Raw genomic sequence first — 24,720 nt, 5'->3', positions numbered from 1 at the left:
ACCTTCCACTGCCTCTGTGGGGGGCAGCATTTCAGGGTGGGACCTTCCGCCGCCTAGGGCAGCAGAAAAGCTGGCGGTGCTCCTGGCCCTACTGAACAAGCCTCCTGCTTTCCATCTTTGTGTCACATATTACATAGAAAACGTTAGGGTGATTTCACAAAATGCCAGGATGATTCTCCGATGGGCAAGTTTACTGCCAATGTTTCTGGACCTATTTAAAATGGATAATGACTGTCTCAGCCTGGAGTTGTTGGCATCTCCTCAGCCTTTTGATAAACGAGGTTAGGGTTAGGATGAACTGGTGAACAATGTGGCACTTGCATCTGCCCTGAGGAAATTTGACTGACCAGCAACAAACTAAGGATTTTGATTCCTTATGATTTGGAATAAGCAGGTGGCCCTGTAGTGAAACTGAAAACAATTTGCACAGGCAAAGCTTGCTGATGCTTCCTGTTTTTCTCAGGATACATCAATACGCAACATGCCAAAATGAACTTAGTGGTGTTAAAGTGTAATATCAAAGAGGCAATAACACTTAGGGTCCTCTGCACTGCAATCAGAGGTGTGACTGCAGCACATCTAAACCAACAATAGCATAACAATAGCCGTGAAACCACGGCAGCACGGGCTGTACAAGTCCACCCGGGACCCTGGTTATATTCTTGAGCAGCTAGTCTGTGCAGCCCCGGCTTCACTGCTATTGATATTCAAGCTTGCTGGATCAAAGCTAGCTTCGGTATGTCTATGCATGTTGCAGTCACACCTCTGATTGCAGTATAGAAATACCCTTAGTAGGTTGAGTTTGAAACTAGGAATTAAGGACTCTGCGTCAAAGCTCAGAAAAGAACCCCATTAACACACTGTGTGATGTTGGGTCACTCTCAACTCCATAATGTTTCAGTTTCCTCATCTGTTACTTTTTGCTTAGCTGTACCTACTCGCTAGAGGCTTGATCCATAGCCCATTCAAGTTCATTAGACTCCCATTAGTTCTGATGGGCCTTGCATGTGGTCCTAGGTTTTGAAACAATTAGTTAGTGACAGAATTTGCAAGGTGCTGAACACTGGTGACAGGCTGAGTGACTTCACCTCCCATCATCTTCAATGAGAGTTCAGCACCTTGAACCATCGGACCTTCACTGAGGATTTGGGATAGGCCACAGCGAGGCGCGTTTATCCAAATACTCCCAAACATTGGTGCTTCAAATAAATGAAGTCCAGCTGCCAGACACTCCTTGTTTTGTGTCGCAAATATAAAACCCAAGCCGCAAGGTTTTGTAAAACCAAGACATATCTTAACAATACTTAGCTCTTAGAGTGAATTGAGTCTTTCTGGTAGCTTCAAGGGGCTTTGGATCAGGCCCATGTAGCACATTTATACACATCAAAGCCCTTTACATGGGGCGGAGGGGTACGTGTCACTGTTAGAGATGGTCAGAAAATAAGGGCAGTGTTCTGCAGAAAAATTGATGTTTTGTCAAAACACTGAAATTTTTCAGCCAAAATCTGAAATTTTTCTGGGATTGGTTGAAAGCTTTTTTGGGTGTGGATTGGAAAAAAACCAAAACTTTCCTTGTAAAATAGACATGTCGCAAGAAAATGTGTTTAATCAAAAACCCAGTTTTCTGCTGAAAACCAGTTTCAAAGGAAAGTTTTCAATGAGCCCAAATCATTATCTGCATTTTACAGATGGGGAAACTGAGGCACAGGAGGGCCAATGCCTTGCCTAAGGTCACCCAGAAGCAGGGGCGGCTCTAGCTTTTTTGCCGCCCCAAGCATGGCAGGCAGGCTGCCTTTGGCAGCTTGCCTGCAGGAGGTCCCCGGTACTGTGGCTTTGGCATACCCGCCGCCAAATCCGTGGGACCGGCAGACCTCCCGCAGGCAAGCTGCCGAAGGCTGCCTGACTGCCACCCTTGCAGGGACCGGCAGGGCGCCCCCCATGGCTTGCCGCCCCAGGCACGTGCTTGAAGCGCTGGTGCCTGGAGCTGCCGCTGCCCAGAAGATCAGTTGCAGAGCCAATGTTAGAACTCAAGTCTCCCAAGTCCCAGTCTAGAGCCCCTATCCCACTATAAAGCACTTTGGAGATGTAAAGTATAATTTATATTATATGGCTGAGGTGGCTGGGAAGAGAAGTGTTCTCAGCACCAAAAGAGCTTCTTTTGTAACTATTTACTGAAGTAAATTGAGCCTTAGTAAAATGGGCACGTTGGGATGAATGCTGCACATCCATCTATATTTTTCTATCTTTTCTTCTTCTCATAGAAATCATATTATTCTGCATTTTGGCATGTCTACACTGCTGGCTATGCGACATCTCTGACTTCACTCATTACAGCTCTCGTTATCTTTGCCATCTTCAGGTAAACGGTCGCAGCAGCCTTTGAGGTATTTCGAGACACTGTTCAGCTTCACCCTAATTCTCATGTCTGTGACTTGTCTCTCCAGTGGTTTTATTTTCCAGTTTTTGCATTCTATCACAGACACTATATTTCCATCCATGGTAACCTATTCTTCATCCCTTAAGGTGTGATATTTCCCAGCAGACTTTAAAACAGAAGACTTGAATGTGTACCCTCTCACTATTCCTCCTGGAGTTTTTTTTTTTTTTTAAATGGGACTATGGTTTGTGTCAATGCTGCATAACCACCTCATGATGGCCTCACAGTTCACATAGGGTAACTACTTTCCCCATGCTTAGCAAGGACATTCTCTCCATAAACTCCCGTCAGATGTGCCTGTACCATCCATTGCAGATTATAGGAGCTGTGCACAGAGATGGAGGGAAAATAAATTGCACAGTCAAAAAGAATTAAATAAATACATGGAGGATCAGTCCATCAATGACTATTTGCCAAGATGGTTTAAGGATGCAACCCCATGCTCTGCATGTCCCTAAACCTCTGACTGCCAGATGCTAGGACTGGACAACACGGGTGGCTCACTTGATAATTGCCCAGTTCTGTTCATTCCCTCTGAAGCATCTCGCATTGGCCACTATTGGAAGACAGGATACTGGGCTAGATGCACCATTGGTCTGACCCAGTATGGCCATTCTGATGATCTTATGTGTGCTGAGTTTGGATGATAGGCAGAACCTTTTGATTTTAGGCCACTAGTACCAATCCAGCCCTGAGTGGTAATGAATGGAAATCATTACTATTTAGCATCAACACAGTGACCTGTGCAATAAGAGACCAATCCAATATCCACTGGAGTCAAAAAGGGGTGTCTCTCCAATGAGTATTGAATCAAATCACAAATTGTCTCAGCCTGTTTTCCAGTGGATAGGCATAAAACCACCACACTTTCCATAGTAATAGCAGTAGAGGTCCGGGAACACAGAAAATGAGCTAACCTATTGCCTTGCTTCTAGAGATGGCTTCTCTAGTTCAAGTTGCTGGGGCACGACAGGGAAAGCGTGCCCTGCTGTACTTGTTTTGACTTGCTGAGTGATGTCTGAAGACAGAATTGATTCCTGTTTGGTTTTTAGATGGGGCAGACTGAAATTTCTCTTTGAAGAGTGATTTCCCTTTTTATTTTCTCATTTCAGAAAATTCCACTGTACGCGGAATTACATCCACATGCATCTGTTTGTCTCTTTCATCCTTCGAGCCACTGCTGTTTTCATTAAAGATGCTGTTTTGTTTGCTGATGAAAATATGGACCACTGCTTAATGTCAACGGTATCCAGCTTTTCTTCTCTCTCACTGTATTTGATTTTACTGGTTAATCCTTGTTACAGAGGTAACGCTGAGATTTCCTGTATTTTGGTTTTATGGGGGAAAAAATGGGTCTGAGTTCATCATACATCTCTACCCCAACCTAACGTGACCCGATATAACACAAATTCGGATATAACACGGCAAAGCAGTGCTCCTGGGGGGGGGGGGGGGGGGGGGAGGGGGCTGCGCACTCCGGCGGATCAAAGCAAGTTCAATATAACACGATTTCACCTATAACGCGGCAAGATTTTTTGGCTCCCGAGGACAGCGTTATATCGGGGTACAGGTGTACTTTAGGTGTTATGTTTATGGCATACACACAGACAAATTAGAGTATTTGTTTTTATCTTTCGGGAGGATTGCAATATAGCACTACTTTATTGAATAGAATTTAAATAATTAACACACACAAAAAAACCAAACAGAGAGACAAAACAGGATGCTCCCTAAAACAGAGAGGCACAGCTCACCCCACTTTACTTGAGGCTGTCTGTCTTCATAGATTCATAGATTCTAGGACTGGAAGGGACCTCGAGAGGTCATCGAGTCCAGTCCCCTGCCCGCATGGCAGGACCAAATACTGTCTAGTATTCAGACTCACTCTGGTAGGCCCAGATCCCATGCTTCCCTACAAGGATCCCTAGCCTGCAAGCAGGATCAGGAACCATCCCCACCCTCTTACAGTGATAGCTTGCAATTCCAATATGGCCCTCAATATACCAAAGTAGCAAATCACATCAGACACAGAAAGAAATACCAAGGGCCAAACTCAGCTCTGGTGTATGAGGGTGCAACTCTGTCAACTCCAGCAGAGTTGCATCTGCTTACATGAGTAAGGAGTTTGGCCCACTATGAGGCCCAAATTTTCCCTTTCAAACACCTGTACACAACTCACTAGAATTGTATAATTTATGGGTGTAACCCAAACCCCGTTGATGTCCATGATAAATCTACTGAGCTCAATAGGCTTTAGATCAGAACCTGTGTAAGTGCATATTTCTCTTGGTTCACATTTTTCCAGCTTTTTCCCAGGACCTTGAAGATGTCTAACTTCAGAGACTGCAGCTAATATTCTCCTTTTCCTGTGTGTCTCTAGGTTGCATGTAAGGTTGCAGTGGCATTCTTTCAGTTCAGCATTTTAGCCAACTTCTTCTGGCTCCTGGTAGAAGGGATGTACTTGCAAACACTGCTGCTGTTGACATTTGTTTCTGATAAACAGTACGTGTGGTGGTTCATTTTGATTGGCTGGGGTTAGTACACTCATGTTTTCTCCCTTTGTTTGTATATGTGCCTTCTTACAGTTATGCCTAGAGCTGTGAAAAACATTTGCCGTAAGATGCATTTTCTATGAGCATTGACAATTCATGAGGTAGCACATGTTCAATGCAACTGCAGCATTTTATTTATTTTTGTTCAAAAATTCCCAGGTGGAAATTTTGTCAATCTCTAGACACCCCATGAAGTATCTGGTGGTGTGAGTGTAATGCACTAATCAAGGGATGGGCAACCTTTGGCACACGGCCTATCAGAGAGACCCACTGACGGGCCGGGCCAGTTTGTTTACCTGCTGCGTCCGCAGATTCAGCCGATTGCAGCTCCCATTGGCCGCAGTTTGCCGTTCCAAGCCAATGGGAGCTGCTGGAAGTGGCGCGGGCCGAGGGATGTGCTGGCCGCTGCTTCCAGGAGCCCCCATTGGCCTGGAACGGCGAACCTCAGCCAGTGGGAGCCGTGATTGCCCGAACCTGCAGACGCTGCAGGTAAACAAACTGGCCCAGCCCACCGGCGGATTTCCCTGACGGGCCGCGTGCCAAAGGTTGCCAATCCCTGCACTAAGCAGTGTGGCTGTATAGGTCTGAGAAACTGAACTCATGAGTTTTAGTCTGATCTTTGCCTTCAGAATACTTTGGACTAAGATAAAACTTCACCTGAATTATTTTCATCAGGCCACACAATGCCCCCAAGAGGGAGATAAACATAATTATTCTCACTGCACACCTGTGGCGACCGGCTCTGCGTATCAGGTTGGGTGTTCCAAAGTGGAAGCACCCAAAATTAGTGGACACTTTTGAAATGTTTGCCCAAAAGTTGAAATCCAGGCCACATTGAAATCAGTAGGAGTTTTGCCACTGACTTCACCGAAGAGAGCATTTCACATTAGGGGTCTAACACCGGGCACTCGGAGTCTAGGGCAGTGGTCACCAAGTGGTAGATCACGATTGACTGGTTGATCCTGGAGCCTCTGACAGTCGATCGCGATCTCCGACCACTAAAAGTCTGGTGGCGCAGCAGGGCTAAGGCAGGCTCCCCCCCTGCCCTGGCCCCACACCACCCCAGGAAGCAGCCAGCATGTCCCTGAAGCCCTTCGAAGTGGTCAGGGGACTCCGTGTGCTGCTTCTGCCTGCAAGCACTGCCACCGCAGCTCCCTTGTGGGGGAGAGCAAGCGACAGAGGGAGGGGGGATGGAGTGGGCAGAGCCTCAGGGAATGGGCGTGGCCTTGGGAAAGGGGCGGGGTAGATCCTGGGTTGCACTTAAATTCAAAAAGTGATCTTGTGTGTAAAAAAGTTGCAGACCACTGGTCTGAGGCATTTAAAATTAGAGACCACTTTTGAAAAGGTGGCCCTCAACCTCTGTGAGCTTCACTTTCCTGATCTAGGAAATGGGAGTAAATATAGTTAGCCGTCTCATAGGGCTGTTGTGAGGCCCAGCTAAATAACACTTGTTAATAGCTATCTAATTGCAAACTCTGATTAAGGCCAGGAAAGAGCAGAAGTGGGAATAGATATCACAAATTTCTTGATACCAGTTATTAGATTATTAGAAGGAAGTTAACTAGGCTGGTGTGCTGCCTCTTATGCTCTTCATGATGGAAATATACAATCTCCCGTGTGTTCAAAGAGTTACACTGGAGGAGGACTAGAATCCTCTGCCCAGAGTAGTCCAGAATTGCAATAACTATAGGTAAGTAAGTGATTTCTGCAACCATACAAAAGTTTAGAATTCATAGGCAGGCCTTCGTCTAGCTCTCTGCCTCAGTGGCTCACCAGCCTTTCCTAATCCCCTTTTAAAATGTTTTTTCTCTCTTGCTTATGTCTCTTGACTTCACTGTTCTTTTATTGAACTGGTGCCTAAATGCATTGTGTGCAAGATCACTCACCGTTGTTTGGCACTTATGCTATATCCCTTCTGCAGTTTTGTAACCCTGTAAAGCATTCAGACTGGAAATAAGGTGTATAATTTTCATGGTGAGAATAATTAATCCAATTTACCAAGGGTTGTGGTGGGTTCCCCATCACTGACCATTTTAAAATCAAGATGGGATGTTTTTCAAAAAGCTCTGCCCTAGGAATTATTTTGGGGAAGTTCTCTGGGTTGTGCTAGGCAAGCGGTCAGGCTAGATGGTCCCAATGGCCCTTCTGACCTTGGAATCTCTGAATTTGGGGATCAGGTTTGCATGGAACTCACTGTTGAAAATAAAGCCATGTTGTATTCTACATTGACTCTTCTAGGAACTCCCAGTGCGGTGATGTGTGCTTGGATCCTAACCCGAATCTACAGACAGAATACAGGGTGAGTCAAAATCCTAGTGCGGCTGGGCATTGCATTTGGCACAGTAAATGTGATTCATCAAGAAGGGAGAGTTAAAAAAGAACCAAAGCTTTTAAGCCTAAGAATTTTCATTTCTGATCTTTAAAATTCAGAAATAGGCAAATCGGTTTGAGAACTATCTCCTGATTTCCATCTGACTGCAACGGCAGCGTTGCCAGCTTGTGATTTGATCAAATCTCACAATTTTGAGTTCTTTTTCTGAAAGCCCCCGCTGCTGCAATCATGATATTGCAGGAGAACTGTGGCTTTCGTTTTAAAATATGTGTCTCGCCCTCCTGGTTGCAGGGAAAACTTGACAATATGAAGCAAGTGCCCCCTGCAGCCAGAAGGCAAATAAAAAGAACCAAACCCTTATTATTTTTCCAGAGGTGGTGGGGGTTTTAAGCCAATCAAATGACTGGGGGGAATTGGACTCCGTTTTTGAACATCTGGGATTGGCAATACTGTATGTGTGAATTCTTGCATTTGAACGATTATGTTGTGTATTGAACTGTCTTGCCTCTGGCACTCACCTCCTCTGTCTTTTCACACAATCTCACCACTCCGGGGGCACGAGTCTTATACCCTGAAGCTCCTACCATCTGGAACAGTCTTTCTCTATCTCATCAACTTGCTACCTAGTCCTTGTATCAAACAGTGCAAGCTTCCCTATAGCACCTGGCTAGTAGGCTTCAAGTCTGGTTTACTATTAGGAGTGGAAGATTACTTCCATTTTCATCTCCATTCAAAGCTTGGTTTGACCGCAAAGCCTCTCAACTTGAAGGATGGGGGAGGGCAATATATCACAGATGCTTGGTTACTAGGAGCTGAACTTTAGTTCTCCAATTCACTTCACGCCGGCCACGAGAAAGGAACAACTTCTACTCCCTCCCAAGCTGGGAAAGATTCAGACCAATGACCTAAAGGTGAAAGGCTGTCTAGCCCACCGCCACTCACCTGACCCATGCAGTCCGCCTTGCTCCATTCATGTTCATGTGTGCTATCCAAATATATCAGTGGCAAAATACCTCATCATTGTAGTTTGTGTAAATGGTGGGGGGATGTCAGTCTCCACCTTCTCATGGCACATGCTCCTCTCATGTAGCCTCTAAGGTATAAGGACGAATTCAATGTCCTTCTTTTCCTGGGATCCCCTCATGTGGAAAGACTGCAAGCAAGCAGACAAATTACTATTATCCTGCAGTTATTCCATATGCAAAAATTCCTTTGATTTCAGTGTCAGAACCAAAACTGGAAAAACTGTACTTGTCTTTGATGATAAAAGGGGTTCAGGGAACAGTGATAAGAACAATCAATGGCCTGGAAAAACTCCCCTCTGAAGAAAGATTGAAAAAATTGGGATTTTTTACCTCACAAAGGAGATTAATACAACTGGACATAAAGTCTATAAAATACCAACTACTCTAGAGATGGTGGATTGGGAGCTTTTCTTGTCCCTGTTTCATACGCAAGAACAAGAAGACCCTCAATGAAACTGAAAGGTAGCAAATTCAAAACCAATACAAGGAAATATTTATTGCACCCTGTGTAATTAGACTCTGGAACTCACTGCCACAGTATGTTGTCGACGCCAAGAACGTAGCAGGCTTCAAAGAGGGATTGAACATTGGTGTGGATAATATGAATATCCAGATTTATGATCAGTTATATCCAGATCAGTTACTGCTGACAGAAATGCCTTGATTGGTATTAAACCTCCTGGGTCAGGGCTTAAGCCAATCTCTACCTATTAGAGATCAGGAAAGATCTAATCCGGTATGTCGACACTTAGAGCGGTGTGCAGTGTACAAACGCCACACTCCCAGCCAGCAAGCGTATAAATAGCAGTGTAGATGGTGAGAGATGGCTTAGCTGAGTAGAGTAGCACAGAATGCCCTACATGTCTGAACCCCCAGGGTATAGTCCCTACGCAGGCTCTCTTCACACCCAAGCAATGCCTCTCATAGCTGCTTTCAGCAGTGTAGTGTCCTGCGGCCTCTCCACTGCCAGAGCCTTTCCCCATTGCAGCAAAAGACCTCAGCAGTGGGGAAAGGCTCCAGCAGTGGGGCCTGAAACGATATGTGCTTGCACTCTATATGCCACCTTAAGCATAGACATAGACCAAGGGGACTGGTTATCTCAGACCTTCCTATCATTCAGTTCTTGCACCTTCCTCTGATGCAGCTATTGCTGGCCACTGCAGGAGACAGGTTTCAGAGTAACAGCCGTGTTAGTCTGTATCCGCAAAAAGAAGAACAGGAGTACTTGTGGCACCTTAGAGACTACTCTAAGGTGCCACAAGTACTCCTGTTCTTCTTTTTGCAGGAGACAGGATGCTGCAGCAGATGGACACTGTGCCTGATTCAGTCTGTCTGTTCCTCCGTTCATTGTAGAGTGGCTAAACCAACGGAGAAAATAAAATCCAGACTGGATACATTTCCCTTCATCCCGGTGCCCACGCTCTGCTAGCTGTTAACACCACAGCCCAGACACCTTTTAGACGAAGGCTCCATTTGGCGGCTGCTCATCTGCCCCAGACTGTGCCAGGTTCCAGTCAAAAGCGGAAGCCTCAGGACCTCCGTGCCTGGACTCTACTGAGCAGCCTGCTCTACCTGACCAGCTCAGTGGGAGGGATAGCTCAGTGGTTTGAGCATTGGCCTTGTAAACCCAGGGTTATGAGTTCTATCCCTAAGAGGGACACTGAGGGATCCAGGGCAAAATCTGTACTTGGTCCTGCTAGTGGAGGCAGGGCACTGGACTCCATGACCTTTTGGGGTCCCTTCCAGCTCTATGAGATAGGTATATCTCCATATATTAAGCCCTGGCAAAGAAGTGAGGCGTGCTCTGGATTTACTGCAACTGAATCCAGTCTCTCTTCTTTACCCTGAAATACAGCTACACACAGCAGGGGAGAGAGAGAATATGAATGATCAGCCTGAAATCAGGATAATGTCCCCTTCCTTGTTCCACTTTGGCTATGTCAACATTTACAGCGGCGTGTAGTGTGCAGCCATGGCACATCCCCCTAGCATGGATATAAATAGCGGAGTAGATGGAGAGGCACAGTTTACGTGGGTAGAGTAAAGACATGCCAGATCCTTAGGGTAGGTGCCCTGCATGGCTCTCCAAAACCCCCAGCAGTGCTTCCCACATATACACTTCTATTTTTACAGTTAGTGTCCTGCTGCCAGAGCTTTTCCCCACCGTAGTGAAAGGCTCCGGGAGCAGGAAACGGTTCTGGCCAGGGCCGGCTCTAGCTTTTTTGCCGCCCCAGGCAAAAAAAAAAAAAAAAAGGCGGCTGGACTGCCAAAGCAAAAAAACCCAAAAAACAAACGGCAGCCGCAGTGGAGGGCGGTCAGGGGGGTGAAGGGCGGCACCCACCTGCTCCCTCCGCCCGTGGGCAGCCAGGCGCTGCAGTCCGCTTGCAGCCGGGCGAGAGGGGCTCCCCCCTCCGGCCTTGGGGTGCCTCTCCCGGCTGGGCAGGCTCCAAGGGGGCCGACACAGGCAGCACTGGCTGGGGTCTGCGACCTCTGCGTGGGGCCAGCATTGCATCGGGGCCTGGCACAGTGCAAAGGGCAAAGTGGGGCCCGCCCCTCCACTGCCTGCCGGGACGCCGCAGAATCCTCCCTCCCTCCCCCCAGTGCCTGCCGGGCCGCCACAGAACCCTCCCTCCCTCCCTCCAGTGCCTGCCGGGCCGCCGCAGAACCCTCCCTCCCTGCCTCCGCTGCCCGCCGGGCTGCCGCAGAACTGTCCCTGCCTCCGCTGCCCGCCGGGCTGCCGCAGAACTGTCCCTGCCTCCGCTGCCCGCCGGGCCGCCACAGAACCCTCCCTCCCTGCCTCCGCTTCCCATTAGGCCACCGCAGAACCCTCCCTCCCTGCCTCCGCTGCCCGCCGGGCTGCCGCAGAACCCTCCCTCCCTGCCTCCGCTTCCCAGTAGGCCCCTGCAGAATCCTCCCTCCCTGCCTCCGCTGCCCGCCGGGCCGCCGCAGAACCCTCCCTCCCTGCCTCCGCTTCCCAGTAGGCCCCTGCAGAACCCTCCCTCCCTGCCTCCGCTGCCCGCCGGGCCGCCGCAGAACCCTCCCTCCCTGCCTCCGCTGCCCGCCGGGCCGCCGCAGAACCCTCCCTCCCTGCCTCCGCTTCCCGCCGGGCCGCCGCAGAACCCTCCCTCCCTGCCTCCGCTTCCCGCTGGGCCGCCGCAGAACCCTCCCTGCCTCTGCTTCCCGCCGGGTCACCGCAGAACTCTCCCTCCTTCCAGTGCCCAGGGGCTGCAGGAGGTGCTGGCTCAGCCGCTCCTTTAAAGGCGGCTCGGCCGGGCCGGGCTCAGAGCGGCGCGGGAGACGGAGGCCGGTGCAGGCGGCGGGGAGTGGCGCGTCCCGGGGAGGCCGGCGGCACGATGAGCAGTGGGGATCACTAGTTCCTGCCCCCCCCGGGTTGGGGTCCGTGCCCCTTCAGGGCTGGGCTGGCCGCCCCAAGATTGGCCGGAATGCCGCCCCTGGCACGTGCTTTCTCGTCTGGTGCCTGGAGCCGGCCCTGGTTCTGGCAAGGAGGAGGCAGCAGGGAAAGGCTCTGGCCTTTCCCCATGGCCTCTCTGCTGCCAGAGCCTTTCACTGCTGCATAAAGCTACGCACTGCAGTGTGAATTCAGCCTGTTTTTCACTGCAGCGTGTAGCCACATGTACCCTAAACGCTGCCACCTCCTCTACCTTTGCCTCCTGCTGGATAAGCCTTCTTTGCATTAGGCTATAGAGTAACCTTCTTGGGAGTGAAAATCTGGAAGAACTTTTGGGAGATGCTTTTAAATTGCTAACAACAAGCGTTAACGACAGCCACTTTTCTGTACCAAGACTTGAGTCATTTAATATTCAGCACAAACCAGATCAGGTAATTATTTAGTTTCCTGTTTCAGATGCTGGGATGATGATGATGAGAATACAGCAGTGTTATGGATCATCAGGGGACCCATACTGCTATCTGTATTAGTGAGTTTTGCCTTTGATCTGTTGAATCCTTTGAAGAACTGAAAGCTAAGCACATATCTCTTTTCAGTCAGACAGGGATACAGTGCCGCATACCGCATTTAATTTGTTTTGAATTTTAGGAAGCTGGAAATTGTTGCATAACACTTGCTATATTGTGAGTGGAAGAGAGACAAGCAGCAGTGAAATGCATGAAAATGACAAATGAAGGGCAGAATGTTGCCCTGGGACGTTTGTCTTGTAGTCCATTTCAGCCAATGTAAGCTACATGCCTGCCGCCAAAATTGGCAATAGTGCAAGATCACACACAGGTGATACAAGGCTAATTACTCCGAGTTTCATGCTAGGAACATGCCTAAATAAGGACACTCCTGCATCATCTATGCATGATCATTGCACATTTGCAGGTACAGGAACATTTAGCCTTAAAGGCTCATTGTGTAGAGTAATGTGTAAAATCATCTATTTTCTGTCACTTACTCATGCATCCAAAATGTGAGGATGTACTTAGATTGTAAACTCTTTGGAGCACAGGGTGTCTTTTTGTTCTGTGTTTGTACAGCCCCTAGCACAACAGAGTTCTGCCCACGACTGAGGCTCCTAGGAGCTACCACAATACCAATACATAATAATGATAAAGGGCTTGGGACATGCCTGTACCTAGTCATTTCTTTCCCCTGTTTTTATTCTTCTGTTTCCTCTCCAAACCACTGAACAATATTGCCCCTCTACCCAGACTCTCATCAGTCTTTTCTCCAATTTTATGCGAGTGCATTTTGCACTTGAGCCTTTAGGATGCATGTTTAGGACAAAATTTGGCCATTGTATATGCAAGCAGGACTCGTACGGACTTCAATTGTGTTGCAAGATCTGTTTTGTGGAATGTTATAGAAATGAGCATCAGTCAAAACTTTCAAACAGAGGTGCCTAAAGATTTGCACCTACATCCATCATTAGGCATAAAAAAAAAGACCTGATTTTCAGGCTCTGAGCAGGTAAACCTCCTATTCAAAGTCATTGTGGAAGCACATCAAAATTGAAAATCAGATTGTTTACTTAGGTGCCTAAATAAGGATTTGGGGGTGTCACTTTAGGCATCGAAGATAGAAAATGTTGTTCTTATTATTTATTTGATTGTGTAAAGATTGAGAACCAGATATTCAGTTGGCATAAATTGGCATAGCTGCTTTGACATGGATGGATCTACGTTGATTTGCACCCATTGAAGATCTGGCTCTGTCTCCTAGGAAGCTTAGAAACCCCTTCTTCTCTTTGCAGATTAACTTTATTATATTTGTCAATGTGATCAGAATTCTGGTGCAGAAATTACAATCTCCGGAAGTCAGCGGCAGCCAGTCTAGTCATTTTGTGTAAGTGATGATATCTTTTTTTCTATTATCTCCTGTTGGATCTGGTTTAAGTTATTGTTTCCTGGGGGTGTCCCCCCTGTGGCCTCTTCCTCAATAGTGGGGAAGGTAACTCCCAGAACAAAAAAAACCAAAGTCGAGTTGCCGCCTTGTTTCTAAGGTATGAACAGGTAAAATTCTGCCCTCTTTTTCTAGAGGCCCCCATATAAAGTCTTCTCCATGCTAGGCCACCAACCAGGCCCAACTGAAAGTCCTGCACCTAACAAATTGTAATCAGGTTAACACTCTCTACTTAGGTTGGCTCCATGCTTTGCCACACAATTGGCCCCTCCTCTCTCTCTCTCACCGTTCTTATTTTATGCACATCAGCTATGCCCTGTAGTTTAATGAGCTCCAGATGGATCTCGTTCCCAGATATTTAACTCCTCCCATTCTGGTTCCGTACCCCCTGGCATATCATGCCCTTCCTGAGAGACTCAGCCCTGCCAACCTCGGAAATGGTCTCTTAGAACCACTCAGGGGACTAGTTGGCTCATGGTTTTGGTAAGGCTGGAGAATTTCAATACTAGATTGCCAGTCCAATCCAGCCCAAAAGGCATGTTTGATTATCTATGTGAAAAGAATTGGTGCATCCATTTCAAAATGGACAGATGGCCCCATCAGAAGAACCACCATCATGAGTACCACAGACTGGCATCCATGCCCGCTGACACAGGAGAGAGAAAAAAGATTGCAAAGGCATAGAGAACGAATGACCCTATCGCCATTAGACGCACATTGGCTTTGCACGTCGACGACAGCCCGTGCCTGATCTGTAGATAAATGGAGGATTTAGGTCTTGTCTACATGGTGCACCCTAGGGCACTACAGCGGTGTTATTTCTAAAGCACATTAATTGGTCCGTGTGAATCCTGATGGTGCACGCTGAAAGTTCCCTCATGCACTTTAACTATTACACACCAGCAGGGTCTATACAGACCAATTAATGTGCAACATATTAGTGCGCTTTAAAAATCCCCTCCCCCTCACAGTGTGCATTTCTACGCTGTGTGCACACGCCCTCAGTCTCAGTTCTGTTAGTTTCCCACCTTCCATTAAATTCATTGAAATGTTGTCAAGTCTATCATGTTTGTGTTTTCTGTTGTTTTTTTTTTTTTCATTTCCCAGGAGACTAGCTAAATCCACCCTGCTCCTGATCCCACTCTTTGGAGTGCACTATATCGTGTTTGCGTTTTGCCCAGAAAGCACTGGATTGGAAGCTAGACTTTATATTGAGCTGGGCTTGGGCTCCTTTCAGGTATGATAAATAAAGATTGAATTAAGAACTGTCTTGACCTTGCCCGATCCAGGGAGGGTGACTGAGTGCCTTACCTGGTGTCTCATGAAGGCTGGGGGGTGGATCAAAATGAGCTGGCTGACATTCCATTCAGATAAAACAGGCGATAAGAGTAGGTTAGGAGAAATAACATCAGTCTCTCTCCTTCCAATGCTAGTGCACCCACCCTTCAATTCGTAGTCTGTGGGTCCATTTAGACCAACAACTGCCATTACATGATGAAGTAGCAGCTGTGGCCAGGATTGCTTTCTCTATCTTCTCATGGCGAGAAGAATATGGCTCTTCTTTTGGATGTAGACCTTGCTTCTTTCATCCATGCCTCTGTCACTTTGAGATTAGATGACTGCAATGCACACCTGACGATGCTACACTTTAAGTCTATTCAGAAGCTTAATCCTAGACTGGGATACGAACTGCCCATGCAGTGAACATTATACCAGTGCTCCATGCTCTCATGGCTACCTGTTGGCTTTGAGACAGAATTTAAGTTGTTGCTTTTGACTCAGGTACACTTGAATTACCTGGGACCTGCCTATAAGAGAAACTACCTCTCTTGTGTCATTTTGCTGAGGTTGCAATGAATCACCATGCACTAGCTGGCACTCTCTGGTTCTTGGCAGGGTTTTCTCCCTGGAATGGTCATCTGTTTTTGGTCAGAAATAGCCTGAATCTCTTAATGTTCTGGGCAAGCTGCCAGGCACTTGCGGGGCGGCGGGGGACAGAAGGAGATTGGGCATGAGACAGGCTCTCTGGCCTGCTCTATCATGGCTGGATTTTGTGCCATGGTTTATTGCACAGTTTTGTAGGCAAACTGAACTATTGGCAGGATACACAGGGCGATGGAGAGGCACCTCCTTGGCCTTAGAAATAGAAAGAAATACACCAGAACTGTAATTTTCAAAACTGTCTAAGTCACTTAGGAGCGCGAGTCCCATTGAAAGCCATTGCTAAGTCACTTAGGAGCTGTGGAAATTCCACCCTGAAGAAATATTTTTGCCACAAACAGTGTCTATAAGGGAAATTGAAGTTTTTATAGTGTACTATTTTTCAGCCTCTTTTGAATCAAATTATAGACACCGGCTGTGCACATGTACTTATTGGTAAACTTGCAGCCCAAAGGAGAAAGAATGAGGTGGAAATGTTGACCCCCGAGAATGTAGCTGTCCTTATCCCATGGTGTGTCTACTCCAGATGCTCTCTATGGTAGGCCCCAGGGAGGATTAGTCCAAGGGAGGAACCAGGGGTCAGGGTCTGGTCTGATTGTTGCAGAAAGGTATTTTCAGGCTTCTGGGAGAACATTTAGGGGTGTATGAGCAGAAGCAATTGTCTGTTCCCTTTTTTGGAAAATATCACACTCAGGTACTTAAAAAACACACTTTCATTACATAGCTGTGATTACATGACAGGTTTCTGATGATCGCACTGATGACAGTCTTTGCCTTATTTATAAAGATGCTGTCAAAACCCGCTGTATAATTACAGCCTTATAATTCACGGCTACATAGTTTTAAAAAAAGCCTTGGCTGCCTAGGATTTCATGCTATATACGCAGGATTGCATGCCAAAACAGGGCTAGAACTCAGATCTGCCTGCTCCAAAAACCCCAGATCCTTTCTACTTGAGCTAAAGGAGAATTGTGATTAGCTGCTAGCAGTACAGGGCCCCTCTCACACAGGGGAGCAGTTCTGATTATATCCATTAGAGGTCAGTGGTGCACATATACAATATCAGGACCATGACGTTGTTTAGTCTTAATATGAATAGTGTCACGCCACCAAAATACTGATTGGAAACATTATGTTATTGTGTGTCCTAATCAAAGTATTAATTAAGCTGACTTCACTCTACAATTATCTGTTTCTCCAAGGCCTGTTGTGCTGAAGTTCACCTTTTTTAGAAATAACCTTTTTTTCCCCCCTTAATTCCCTAGGGCTTTGTTGTCGCCCTTCTATATTGCTTCTTAAATGGAGAGGTAAGTAGCAAGACATGCGATTGTATAAGACCTTTCAAACTCAGGGGCTTCCATTGTTTTCCTTGTGTTCCAATTTCCAGAATATGCCATTGTGAATTACTTTGATCTGCTCCTGAAAGCATGAAATAGCCTTATCGGTCTTCCTGCCTGTGTTTCTCTACTTTGTCTAAATACATGTAATTCTGGTCTGCTACAGGAAGGCACAACATCAGCTTTGAGGTAGTGACCCCTTGACAAGGGGTCAGGGATTCCCCTGTCATGAGAGAGTCTGTTCACTTAGTGTCTCTGGATACATATCAAACCTCTGTTCGGCTTTTATTTCCTCTAGCAAGCTCTTTTCTTCTCCAGGGCAGCCTGTGTGGTTCCAGATACTCTTGTTCAACCTTATGCTTCATGTTCTTTGATTATTGTTAAGACTCTATGATGTACTTTGGAAAATGTAGCCAAAAGTGCCATCTGTTTTAAAAAGTGGCCGTTTTCCAAGGGAAGATGCGGGATTTTTTTATACTATATATGTGCTTGCAACGTGAATGGCCAGAACTTACCTGAATTTGCCCTGTAAAAAGAGTATTAAGAAGCCAACTAAGGCATAAGCAAATATGGATGTTTCAGGTGGGATTTTTCAAAAGCACCAAAGCAACTTGAGAGCACGGGTCCCATGGACTTCCAAAGTGATGGGTTTTCCTAAGTCACAAAAGGGACAGATTCACAGAGGTACCCAGCACCTAGTGGCCTCCTTAGGCACCTAAGTCCAACATTTAGGCACCACTTACATTCTCAAAACCGCCACTCAGTTGCCACCCAACCCTGCAGGTGCCTTAAATTCCCACAGGTGGGTACGTGCAAAGTTGCCAAAGCCCTGATGCCACCGCACAGCTAACCCAGTCATCAGGATCAAACCTGGGACCTCTAGAGCTAAATACATGAACCTCTACTGCATGAGCTAAAAACCACATGCCTCTTAGCTAAGGCTACAGTAGAGTCATTAATCTCTAAGTGGATTTGGTGCCATTAGAGGGGACAGAACACCACACCCAGAGCACCACACCCAGGAATTGTGGGGGTTAGACTGATATTGCCCTTTAGATTACATAGTGGTTCACCCTCCCTGGTATTTAACCCCACAATGTATTTACAGAGACCAACCATATCTGTCCTCAGCCTTCTTGGCACATGCCTACAGGACTGGGGCCCACACAAAATGCAGCTCCAGGAGTGGGTCTGGGTGTCCCAATAGCCGAGTGATTAGGCCACTCACAAGGGCCGTGGGAGACTTGAATCTGAGTGCTGGGACCATTGGGCTATAGCATCAATCCCCGCTCCCCTCTGGCCAACGAGTGAGCGCCCCACCCCAGAACACGCAGTGCAGGCTGGTTGGGGTATACAGCTGGGATGTAGTGACCAGCGTTCATGTCCGTGCTCCAAATCAAGCAGAGTAGGGATTTGAATTCAGGTTTCCCAGGTGAGTGCTTTAGCCATTTGGCTGCTGGTTTCATGGGATGGGGGGGCGTAGTTGCCGACTTTGTAATGTGCCGGGGGGTGCTCCCCCTGGCTTCGCCCCAGACCCCGCCCCCGCCTCACCCAAGACGCCACCCCCACCTGCCTCTTCCTGCTCTGCTCCGCCCCCTCCCACGAGCTTGCCCCACCCTTGCTTCTCCCTTTTGCCCCCCCCCCAACGCCTCCTGTACACCATGGAACAGCTGATTGCGGCGGGCTGGAGGTGAGGGGGAGGTGCTGATGGGGGGGCTGCCAGGGGGTGCTCAGCACCCACCATTTTTTTCCCATGGGTACTCAGCGCCTATGGATTGGGGGGGGGCTTTTGTGAGAAAGGGCTGACCTGGCTTAGGCGTCTAACTCCAGGGGAGCATTCACAGCTGAGAATCTCAAGCAGAGAGAGTCACTTAGAGGCTCAGATCAATGGGCGTTAAATAACTAAATAGCTAAGAGGATCTAAACCTCATCTCTTTCCTCTGTGTTAGCTAGCTCCTGGCTAGCTTAGGCGGCTCCCCGCTCAGCGTGCTGGCTTCTGAGAATCCCTTTTGTAGGTACCTAACACTCCCCATACAATTCATGGGGAGCCTGGATACCTAATTCAGGACTTTGTGAATTTTGGAAAATTCCACCCTGGTATACTCCAGTTCAACCACAAGTTATGGGCTTGATGCAGGAATTAGTGAGAGAGGTTCTCTGGCCTGTGCGGAGCAGCAGGTCACACTAAATAACCGTAATGGTACCTTCTGGCCTTAAAAGTTTTCTGCAGTTCATTTTAGGGGGCAGGGATAGCTCAGTGGTTTGCGCATTGGCCTGCTAAATGCAGCATGGTGAGTTCAGTCCTTGAGAGGACCACTTAGGGATCTGGGGCAAAATCAGTACTTGGTTCTGCTAGTGAAGGCTGGGGGCTGGACTCAATGACTTTTCAAGGTCCCTTCCAGTTCTAGGAAATAAGCATCTCCATTAAGTTATTTTATTTTTTTATTATTTTAGGTTACACCTTACATAGGATCATGCTAATATTGGGACTATAATTACGGCTACGATTTAGTCTTGGAGTATTTTTAATAAGTCATGGACAGGTCACAGGCAATAAACGAAAATTCATGCCCGGTGACCTGTCCACGGCTTGTATAAATACCCCGACTAAATCTTCGCTGGGGAAAGCCGCTGCTCCAGGGGGGCCCTGGTGGGTGAGTCCGGGGGGAGCTTCTGCTCTGGGGCAGGGTGGGGCAGCTGCTGGGGGCCTCTGAGCAGCAGCTCATCCAGCCACCCCCTGCGTCCTGAGCGCTTTTGAAAATCAACCCACTTGTTTAGGCACCTAGATTAGGATTTAGACACCTAACATTGGGCAGGCATTTTTTTGAAAATCTTAGCCTCAATGTCTGTGAAATTGGAATAGCCACATTTGTTCTACGTCTCCCTCTCCCCCCTCGTTTCGTTCTTTTCCTTAGGTTCAGGTCGAATTAAAGAAACGACTGCGCAAGTGGCAGTACCAAGAGTACCTGAACTTCACCCGCAAACCTCGGCGCATGTCTAGAGAAAACAGCCCTGTTAACTATGTCACTCAGTTATCACTGCTTGAAAAAATCAGCCCGAAGAGGAAAACCTCCCTCTTCCGGAATGGCACGTCCTCCGTGTGAGCCTCCCAGAGCAAGCTCGGCGGTTACAGTATTGTCTCCTGAAAAATGAACGGAGGGATGGCCAATATGGAGTCTCTTGACCGGGTCAAGCGAGGTCAATGGCAATCAATCAGAACTATGCAGTACGAATCTTCAAATGAACATCAAGTTGACTGAGTCCCCGTTAAAAAGAAATACGGCGGAGTTGGATTCTTTTTATTTACCTTCTTATTTTTAAAGTTCTAGGGGTCACACAGGGAGGGGGGGACTCACACACTCCTATGCCCCCACACACAAGGAGAGGTGACACCCATACACCTCTCTCACACAGGGTGGGTGACTGACTGACCTGACCCTCCCTGCCTGACGCGCTTTGCCTGCCATGCCTGGCTGGGCCCCTGGGACGGACCCGCCTCTTCTGGTACCTGGCGCCACATCTTCCCAAGGCAAAACGTGGGGGGACACATGGGGTCATATCCCCCCCCCCTCAGATTTCTCCCAGGGTTCACACCAGAATGTGGCCAGCAGCAGCGTTTCGGCACCGTGTGGGAGGAAAGGGACGGGAGCTGCTTCCAGCCACAGGTCAGGAGGATTGGGGGAAGGGATGACCTGGCCCGTGTCTTTGCAGAGCTCATCTCTCCTCCCCACCTCCTTTGCTAGAAGCAGCTTGTCCCTTCCTGCCCACACAGTGTCGAAAGGCAGCTAACAGCTCCAGGCTGCCGCTGGCCATCGACATAACCCAGCCGCCTCCTGTCCTCCCGCCTTAGGGCTGGAAAGGGTTAAGCCCTAAGGATGCATTGTGCACCAGGGCCCAGGGAACGTCACTGCAGGGCCTTCAGCAAACCCGGCCAGAGATGTGGCTCAGCAGGGGTGGGGGCCTAGGAGCACCCTAGGGGATGGAGCAGCCTTGTGTGCCCTGGGGGCAGGACCTGGTGTGTGGCGGGGTAGGGGATGAAGATAGTGATAAGCCCCTGCCTGGGGAGGTGCAGTGGAGCCTACAGGTTCAGGGCAGTAACAGGCTGGAAATCACTTCCTCCCAACTCCAGAGCTTAGCCGAGGGGCGGAGAGGCTTCCCCGTGCCAGCGCTGTGCGGGGCTTTGGCACGTGCAGGGCTCGGCTCCTCCTGGCCAGCGCCCTGGGCCAGAGGGTCTTGGGCTTTCCCGGGGTGCCAGCCCAGCCAGAGGCAGTGGGGGAAGGAGCATTGGTGTTGGTATGCTGAGCGTTCCCACCAGAGGCTGGTTCTCCGCACAGCGCTGGGAGCAGGACGCGCCCGGCTGGTAGGGATATGGAGGAGCAGCGGGGTTTTGGTGGGTGAAGGGGAAAGCAGGGAGAGGACAGCGAAAGGGGGAGCACGTAAAGGGCTGAGGGGTGGGCAGCAGAGGTGACACGTAACTGGCCACTGCCTGGCACCTGCCCGCACTCACCAACCGTCACAGCGCGCAGCCAGTGCCAGCCAGAAATAGGATAGGGAGCTGGGCCTTGCTGACCGCGAGCTAGCATGCAGCAGGGGCTGTGCTGATGGATCAGCAGGGGGAGCGGCCAGACCCACATGCTGCATCTTCGCCCCGCCACCAACCTTGAAGACCCACCCCCATCATTGGCCACGGGACCCTCCCCACTCACCACTGGTGGGAGGGCAAATGGTGAGCAGGGATCCGGCCAACAGCAGGACCCACCAGCACTAATGGGGTGAGACAGAAAATATGGAACAATTTGCCCGTTTTTAAGAAAAAGTCAGGACACTTGCAGGAGGGCTTAAATACGGGACTGTCCCTTTAAAAACGGGACGTCTGGTCACCCTAATTCTCGGTGGATCCGCATGGTGGAACTTCTTGTCCCAAACATCTCCCACTCCTCACTTCTGGTGCAGAGAAATTAGGGACCCGATCTTTCATTCCTTGAGAATTCACTCCCTTAGGTACACTGACCCCAATCCTAAACTACTGTAACTCAACACAGTGCCATTGAGATCAATGAAACTGCACCAAATTACACCAGAAGGGGAGCTGGCCCCACCTAGCTACATGATTTTGGTTGCTCAGCTTGAGATAACTTAAAAGATGACTGCATTTCAGAAAGTACAGAGCATCCATCTTCTGAATACTAGTCCCCTTTTACATGTCTCATGATTTTGAGTAACATTTACAAATCTTGGCCCTAGACTGTTCAGGTTCATCTGTTGGGGAGATTCTGCATTAGATCGATCATTAGTTCGTCTATCATGGCAATTTCTATATTCCCGGTTTTGTTGTGGTTGGCATTCTCTCAGTTTGCTAGGTTTCAGCTGAAGATTGCTCCCTGTTTCACTGTCCCCAGCAGCCCACAGTATCTGTGTTCGTGGTATGATCTAGCGGGTAGGACAGGGAATTGGGAGCCAACACATCCTAGTTTAGCGATGGCTTCACAGGGTAACATTGGTCAATCACAACCTCTTTGCTTTAATAGTCCTCTCTGTAAACAGGAGGATGGTGCTTTGGCCAAAATGTGAAGCCCTTATTCAAGGGCTGGGTTGTCCCCTTCCATGGTGAAACTCCCAGGATTAAGCTAAGGGGAAGGAAATCTATATGAGGGTATCCCTTGGAGGGTTCCTCTCCCATGGTTCAGTTGAGGGTAGAGTTTTATTTTCAGGACCAATATGCTGCAAGGCCTGCCCCCAAACCTGGCTGCAGGAACCCATGACCACTTGGGCAGATGCCCGAAGCATCTATGGAGTGAAGAGTGGTGCAGTGTTTAGGGTTCTAGATGTAGGAAGCCTGGGTTCAAGGCCTTACTCCACCACAGCCTTGTTGGGTGAGTGGGCCTCAAGTAACTTGTCTGAGATTTTAAAAGGGGTTTAGGTGCCTAATAGGGACTTCAAAAGCACCTAAGAGGCACTTAACCCTGACTGAAACTGACGGGAGTCAGGCACCCCGGCGTTCTCGGAAATCCCACTCTATTTACATCTTTATGGACCTCAATGCCTCAGTTCCCCACCTGTAACGTGGAGCCAATAGCACTGCCCTGCCATATAGGGTGGTGGTGAGGATCAATGCATTAAAGGGTGTGAGGCTCTCAGATACCAGGATAATGGGGGGGGGGGGCTAGACATTCCTCAGATGTGGTATTGTTCCCCCAGCATCCCTCCCCTCCATTTCCTGGTAGTGCAGTTCCACTTTGGCCCCCTCTGGGAGGATCGCACCATGGTGTTGGCTCTGTGGGTAATGTCATACAGGCCCAAGTAAGCTCCCCAGACTGAATGACTATGAGCAACCCCTCCCCACCCAAAGCAGGGCCTCCCATTCCCTAACCCCAGCCAGCCCTGTCCCCATCTCCTTCTCACTCCCATACAGAGCCTGACCTCCCAGAGCGTCCTCTTCCAGAGCCCAGGGAGGTGATGGTGGGGAAGGTGCTGTCTCCTATTTCCATGTAGACGGGGACTCCTTGGCTGTAGGTTCCCCTCTAAGCTTGGATCTTGTTGGCACAAGTCAACACTCAGATTTTATTCAATTAGCTTCTCATTTCAATGAGTAGGAGTTTGCCAGAGCAAAGTCCATGTCTCAGGATTTGGGCCTTTGCATTTATTCCAGTGATCTAGAACTGCAAAGCATGTATTAACTCTTGTTGGAAGGCATCATCACAATACGGCCCTGCCCCACGGCCCAGTCAGATCAAAGGGAGCAGTTCCAAAGGCTTCAAGCCCTACATCTCTAGTTCCCTCACTAAAACTAGACTGTACCTAGCTAGACTCCCAACCAAGTAATTCAGATCATCCTTTTGTTAATTACAATCTTATCTTTCAGTTCCAGCAACCCTAATGTTCTCTGTAAGGGGCCATCCCCTTATGCTATGTCTACCCTGGGCACCGCATCAGCTCTTCTTGTAAAAGAGCATCATTTTGATCCTTTGTTTAAAATTCTCATTGCTTAACGTGAGCAACTGGACACAGATTTGTGGTTTCTTTATACTGCAGATGTAGACACATAAAATAAAAATAATAATGGCTGGTGTGGCCTAGTAATATTTAGATCTTCATGTTCAGATGGAAAATTAAATGAATAGACATATATTTTTGACTATGGATCAATTTTAAGGCAAGGAAATAAAGATTTACAGCTATGACCTCTTCACTGTAGACAAGATTGTCCTACAAAAGCCCCCTTGCAGCAGTTGAAGTCAATGCAACTGCGTGCCATCAATGGGGCACCACTCAGATGTGTGTTAGAGGACTTATTCCTTCACCCTCTCACTTCCCTGGTCCTTCTCGCATGAACAGAGAGCAACAATACCTGAAGTTCGAAGGTGCAAACAATTCAATGTTTATTGGGGTGAACTTCCAGCAAGCATGATTCCAGTTTCCTTCCTCAGGGTCCCTCTTCCCAGCTTTGACACCACACAGCCTTGCCTGTGTTCCTGTTCCCATTCCCTGTTCCCATTCCCCCCTTAGCAAAACATGATTCCAATCCCCTCCTTACTTCCTGATTGACTGCAGATTATATAGTAAAACTTGAGTTCTGCTTAGCTATACCTTAACCAATCATTTTACTGAAATTTACCTAACCAATCCTAACATATTGTAACAGAATTCTCTCACCAATTATATCCCACTACCCTAATTAACTTACACCTAGCAAAATTAATTATACAGCAGACAGAAACAATTAGAGAACCAGAC

The 24,720-nt window shown here is 48.2% G+C and overlaps 1 protein-coding gene across 5 annotated transcripts in view; it reads left to right on the top strand.

The window, feature by feature from the left end:
• Positions 1 to 24,114, top strand: part of LOC128831821 (vasoactive intestinal polypeptide receptor-like) — a 44,675-nt gene extending 20,561 nt beyond the window's left edge. For all 5 annotated transcript variants that reach the window (XM_054018606.1, XM_054018605.1, XM_054018604.1 and 2 more), the window contains 9 exons: positions 2,262 to 2,359; positions 3,550 to 3,682; positions 4,818 to 4,971; positions 7,228 to 7,288; positions 12,212 to 12,284; positions 13,560 to 13,651; positions 14,816 to 14,945; positions 16,915 to 16,956; positions 19,902 to 24,114. In XM_054018606.1, the coding sequence (XP_053874581.1) occupies positions 2,262 to 2,359; positions 3,550 to 3,682; positions 4,818 to 4,971; positions 7,228 to 7,288; positions 12,212 to 12,284; positions 13,560 to 13,651; positions 14,816 to 14,945; positions 16,915 to 16,956; positions 19,902 to 20,090 (972 nt within the window). In that variant the 3' untranslated portion in view covers positions 20,091 to 24,114. The remainder of the gene's footprint in view (positions 1 to 2,261; positions 2,360 to 3,549; positions 3,683 to 4,817; positions 4,972 to 7,227; positions 7,289 to 12,211; positions 12,285 to 13,559; positions 13,652 to 14,815; positions 14,946 to 16,914; positions 16,957 to 19,901) is intronic.
• The last annotated feature ends 606 nt before the right edge of the window (positions 24,115 to 24,720 follow it).

This window comes from Malaclemys terrapin, chromosome 2 (genome assembly GCF_027887155.1).
Source record: "Malaclemys terrapin pileata isolate rMalTer1 chromosome 2, rMalTer1.hap1, whole genome shotgun sequence".
Lineage (NCBI taxonomy): Eukaryota > Metazoa > Chordata > Testudines > Emydidae > Malaclemys > Malaclemys terrapin.
The sequence above is the reverse complement of the archived record's forward strand: the minus strand, read 5'-3'. Positions and strand labels throughout refer to the sequence as shown.